The sequence below is a fragment of the Salvia hispanica genome, unplaced genomic scaffold (genome assembly GCF_023119035.1).
Source record: "Salvia hispanica cultivar TCC Black 2014 unplaced genomic scaffold, UniMelb_Shisp_WGS_1.0 HiC_scaffold_839, whole genome shotgun sequence".
In the NCBI taxonomy this organism is placed as follows: Eukaryota; Viridiplantae; Streptophyta; class Magnoliopsida; order Lamiales; family Lamiaceae; genus Salvia; species Salvia hispanica.
The window spans coordinates 104,623-110,889 of NW_025952620.1; the positions used below are offsets into that span (position 1 = coordinate 104,623).

Genomic DNA, 6,267 nt, shown 5'->3' on the forward strand with positions numbered 1-6,267 from the left:
TGCATTTCACAACACCTAGTGACTTCAAACAGTTGAGTAGAACAAGAAGTCACCAAATAGTATATATACATATTAGACAAAAAACAAGATGTTGCAGATTCAAACTAGCACCTATTTGAAGTACAATCTTCTAGCATGTATTAACCAACACAACAGCAACAACACCTAAAGCTTGGCACATATACTTGATATATATATGAAACATTCATACCACACACTCTGCAAAAACAACCCAGATTACTTGATTGATGACAATTGATTGCCACCCTTTAGATTGGATTCAGAAACATCAACCGCAAACGAGCCCATCCCGTGAAGCAGAGGCATTCCTTCTCCTCTGCAAAAACACCGATGCAGATAGCAACAAGAATATTGCAGCAATCAATGGAAGCACCACACTAGTGTGCCCTGTCCTCCAGCTCCTCCACACGGAATCGGCACACCTCTCCGCCAAAGCTCCCCATCGTGTTATTCAGCTTCCATATCTCAATCCCGTTGAGAATGGCATCAACTGCCCGCGGCCAGCTCATGTTCGACGGCCCCACGCTCACGTCCAAGCTCCCCGAGCTCCCCTCATCCACCACGAAGTCAGCATAGAACGGCGAGGCCAGGATCGCATCGGTGCTTTGCGTCAAATCCACATTCTCATATGCTAGGTTGCCATTCACATACACATTGAAATACAACATGTATGTGGAGACACTTGCTATATCACAGAAATGCATACGCACCATGTGACTATAACCCTTCTCGATTTGAAACGACCATGTCAAATTCACTTTCGGAATCGAGCTATCTTTGCTCCGAATCACCCTCGCTGTGTTGTACACATTATCCGGCCCCACTTCTCGGCTTAACCCGCCGTTTCGGTACTTGATTATGCCCCCAAAGTGAACCGTTTCGGAACCCTCGATCGAATTGAAGAACTCATCATCTGTAATCCAAGTCCTCCACAGGGAATCGTTAAACGGCGTCACTTTGAATCCCCCAACATTCACCCTATGCACAGTCTCGAAACCGCTCCTCAGCAATCCATGAATCCTCTCGTTTTTCTCGGCGTCCACGAGCTGCGCCACGTCAGCAATTAGGTCAATCGGAGCGGTTATCACCTCAATCGCGTTCACGAACGCGAATCCGGATTTATCGGAGGGCAGAAACGTGATTTTCAACTCGCCGGAGTCGACCGGGATGGCGAATTCCTTGATTACCACGGAGCTGGCGGCGGTTGAGGGCGGAAGTTCCGCAGCAACAGGAATCCGTTGGCGATGACGTGGAATTCAGCTTCGCTTAGGTCACAGCGATTGTCACGAAGCGGGTGGAAATGGAGGCGTACGAGGTGATGAACGCCGCGATCTGTGATGGGGAAGACGTAATGCGCGGGGTGGGTGAAGGCTCGAGCGGTGCGGTAGAGCGGAGAAGGCGGATCTAAGCTCTCGAGCTGGAGCGTCTGGGTCGACGCGAGGAAGCGCGGGTCGTCGCCTGCGAAGACTCGGTGGTCGGCATCCAAGGTCTGGGCAGCGCTGGAGCCGCAGTTCACGAGGAAGTGATCGGTTGGAGAGAAGGAAGCGGCGGCGGCGGCGGCGATGAGAGAAAGGAGGAGGAGATGTGGTAGAGAGAGGGTTTTGGTTGTGGCCATTGGAGAAAGCTTCAATTGTTTAGACTTTTCTCAGCTGTATTAAAAGTTGGTTAATTAAAACATAAGAGAAGCGCGTGGGCCCACAGAATAAGTATACTCTTCAACGACTCTCTTTCTAATTCACTTCGATTTATAGAATAGCGTTTTTAGTCGTGGTATGCCACACGGTGAACTTACACCTTTTCCTACGCACGACGGATTGTGATTGAGATAATATTTGGAAGTGAAAATGATTACTCAAAAATGAATCTTAGAATTAAGATTTTCTTAATAAGTTACTCCCTCTTTATCCTAGATGATACCTTTCTTATTGACACTTATTTTGGAAAAATAAAACAACACTTATTTTGGAAAAATAAAATAAATAGTTAAAATAGAGAGAAAGTAAAGTAGGAGATAAAATAATGTAAAAGAAACTCTCTTCTATTTTATTCTCTCAACTTTGATTATTTATTATTAGTATCATTTTTTCAAAACACGTGCGAATAGAAACCGTGTCGTCTAAGGTGAGACGGGGATTAGTATTTATTGATATATAATTGAATAATTCGTAATTTTAATATTTCATTATGATTGTCTTGATTAGTTATTAATTATTATAAAATATTATAAAAATATTTATTATTATAGTAATCATATTTTAAATAATTACTAGGAGCACTATATTATAATTATTTAATAAATTAATAGTTATTAGTATAGTAATAATTAAATATAATTATAATCAAGTATGATTATAGTGGTCTCACTTTTTTAATTGTCAAATAAACATAAACTTAAAGGTTATGTTACGTGGATTTGATCCCGAAATTTTTAATCTTAGAAATTAACCACTTTATTACTAGGCCAACTAATATATACAACGGCCTCATTTCTATTTTCAGATATGGCGGTCAAACCTCATTACTATATGACAATCGATAGAGATTTTTTTACAATGTTTTATGTTGGAATATAGCTCAATCAACGCAATTTAAGCTGGATTATGCAGTGACAAAATATTTATTTTTATGAAATGAAATAATATAAAATCGATCTATGTTGCAAATAGATGATCGTTGTATATTAATTTTTCTAAACTCATTCCCCGAAGCGAGAAATAGTGAATTAAACTTAGTCATTTAAATGGGGTGCTATACGATTAACTAATGTGTTAATTAATCTCACATAGAGAAATGATCCTTATGTTAAATAATGTATTTTAAAGGCTCTAAGTGTACGTGTAACAATTATATACACACATGACGGGTTGTGAAGCTCACACATATACCACCACCGCGCGTGCCATGCACGACTGCGCACGCGACCGTGATTTGGATCTTGGTCTTTGGGAATGGTTCGTGGTATTGGTTTTGGACCAGCTTAACTTTTTGACCAATAGCGAACATCTTCTGTGCATCTCCCGAACGACCAAAACATATCAAGAACATCGGGAAACGTAGGCATCATCTTGCATTCCACACCTTATCCGAAAGCACTATTGGAGCGTACCTCGTCTTATGGACGAAGGCCTTCTTCGATTATGCTTAAAAATACAATTTCAAGTTTAAGTTTGTATGTCAAGTTCCTTGTAATCTTCTTTTTCTTCTTCTTATTTTGTTTTTTTATCATGGATTGTATTAGTTTGACAAATTTTTTATTTTTGTAATCAAATTTTATATTTAATGAAGTGGGTTATAATCTTTATTAATTAATATTTTTATCAATTTTGCATTATAATATAACTATCAATACTATTTTTCGTAGATATTTTTCGTAGATAGATGTAGCGTGAATTAATTAGACTAGTCTATACCTCGTATTTGTAATTAGGATTCGAAAAATTGCAAGACCATCTATTCATACTCCCAGACCCCAACATGAGATTCTTCCTATTTTCATACAGTAGTATTTTTTTTTGCAGAATCATGAATTCTAGTAATTGATTCTTGTTTTTGTGTTTGAAACGTGTTACTGCAAGTTGGTATATATTTTTTTAAGGTAATATTTATTATGATTGTTATATTTTTATGGTAATGAGATAAAATACTACTCCGTACTAATAATCTATACAATATATAAAAGAGGAGTTTTGGAGAAATTTACAAGATTGTCATTTAATTTTAAAAATTATATTAAATTAAATATATATAATTTAAAGGCCATTAAATGTTTGATTAAGTGCAATGAGTGGGAGGTTTTACTATGTCATGTGTGATTAAGTGGAGTGAGTGGGAGGTTTTACTATGTCATTTAAATTTGCGCCTATTTGTGTTAATTCGTCTGGCATGAGTAGTAGTAGTAGTCGAATCAAGGAGAGTGCAGAAACTCAAACGATTGTTGTGGAATAATGGAAACTTTCCTTTTAAAGTGTTGTTTCCGAAGAACGAATTTATCCTTCTTTTTTATGTTCCAGTCACTTAACTCATTTCCATCATCTCACCTCATTATTTTGGGATAATATACGTTGTTGTTTTTCGGATAATCATATTTATTTTACTATGTCATGTGTGATTAAGTGGAGTGAATGAGAGGTTTTACTATGTCATTTAAATTTGATTAGAATTTCAAATAAAAATAAATTTTTGTCCCTTCACCGAATGCATGTGGTGTGAATTGTTCGATTGTGTACTTTCATGAGTCTCATCTTATGCTTTGCTCTACGGATGATCGTTTGAATACATATTGATTATTAATTTTGAGCATTGCAAATTGATTTTGTTCCTTATTTTATTATAGTTTTAGGTGAGACGGACGACTTTAAAGATAACAAACGAGTTATTTTACCTATGAGTTCTGTTGAAGTGAAATGATTTTAAAAAATAAAATTAATATAGTGTATAAAGAAGTTTTAAAAATGATGAGTAATTATCCATTGTGTTTAATTTTTTATTGTGATAGATTTTTATCTTCCTATTCCATGATTTAATGTTTAGACATTATATTATGCGATTTGTTTCAAATTTATTATGCTTCAGTGTTGATTTGTATAGAATTTTGATTTTCATATAACTAAAATTGTTACTCATGTTGTTCATTATTAACATTGATTCTAATTTTATTTAATTAATTAAAATTGAAAATTAATATTTTAAAAATATATTATTAATAAATGCACAGCGCATACATGATACTAGTTTCTACTAAATGAAACTTATTATAACTAATTAAAATCAACATGATTGCTTACATTGACACGTTATTATTGAGCATTAGAGCATTAGATATATGATATCTCCAAAATTATATTCCCTCTTATATTCCAACTAAGTTTGAGCCATATTCATTTTTGGAATGTCCCAATTTAAATCGTATTCGTTTTTGGAACGTTCGAATAAACTTGAGTTATTTTTATTTTTTTTAATAAACAAAGCATTTAATCACTCTTACTTTTTCTCCCTTTATCTTTTTTAATATTTTCTCCTATTGTATTTTATTTTTATTTAGTCAATCCAATACAATTTTTTAATTTTCATGCTCAAAAATTTTTGGCCAACCTTAATTGGGATGCATGGAATATTAAAAATAAGATCACTTGTGAAATATTTGAAAGAATGCGTGGAGTGAAAAATTGACAAAATTTTCACAATTCACCTACATTATTAAAATTTGTTTGGTAAGCCATTTAAGATAATTTGAATAAATATTCGTCGATTACATATTTTCCATTAATGGAAAAAAAATGTAAAATTCAGTCACATCAAAACCAGTTAAGCTACAGCTAGATCTAGCCACATATAATTGATATTCTTAAAAATAGTGACTGTCCTTTTCTGCCTATAAGAAACCTCTATCAATTAAATTGAACGCATCATATAATCCCCTTCTTATCATATTGCTTGACTCCGTCAATCAAATGCGTCTTTGCTCGACACGTGTCATTATTCTCATCTTCAACCGTTTATAGTGGGTCTGAAATTCCACGAGTCTGAGGATTCATTATTTGGACCATTTCTAAACTTAGATATTAAAAATTGTTTATTTTTCAATCCCATTTCTAACTTTTGTAATTTCCAATTTATACTCGATAAGTTTTCCTCTGTTAGTATTTGTTTCATGGAGATTGACACTATAAAAAATTTCAAATATTTTCAAAATGTTTTGCAAGAAAAATCAAATGCAGTATTTCTAAAGTGAATGCTTCATGAAGCTATAGTTGATATTTATAAAGTTATTCACCATATACAATGCGGAGTGAGTAACCAATAAATAATAATCATACTATTAAGGTTCAATGCAATATGCCCAAGTTGAAATAATATACCATGTAATTAAATTCATATAGATAGTTACCTATTAAACTAGAGAAAAACACCTAACTTTTAAATTTCAAATTTTAAACTTTGGTCTCACTTTAACAGGAAAAAAAGGCTTTAATAGAAGAATTGTTTTAATTATGAACAAACATTAACCCATAATTATCTTACCAAATTATAGAGTTTGAGTTGATTATGCGTTTATATTTGGGAAAGTAATGTATGGTGTTTGACCAATGACCGAGAAAATAAATTGAATAAACGCCAATTTATTCTAAATTGCGTTATAAATATAATATCATGAGTGTAGTACATTTCATTTTTGTAAAGGATTGATAAAAAGAGAAAAGGAAAAGAGGTCCAGCGCAAATGAAAGATAAAAATATAAAAGCAAAA

General features: G+C 34.0%; 1 protein-coding gene across 1 annotated transcript; it reads right to left on the minus strand.

Annotated features, from left to right (window-relative positions):
* Positions 1-398: 398 nt before the first annotated feature.
* On the minus strand, positions 399-1,636 carry LOC125200195 (probable receptor-like protein kinase At5g24010). The gene is made up of 2 exons (XM_048097919.1): positions 1,334-1,636; positions 399-1,199 (listed from the first exon to the last, which is right to left on the minus strand). Exons 1-2 carry the CDS (start codon positions 1,634-1,636, stop codon positions 399-401), a joined length of 1,104 nt encoding a protein of 367 aa, XP_047953876.1.
* Positions 1,637-6,267: the final 4,631 nt, after the last annotated feature.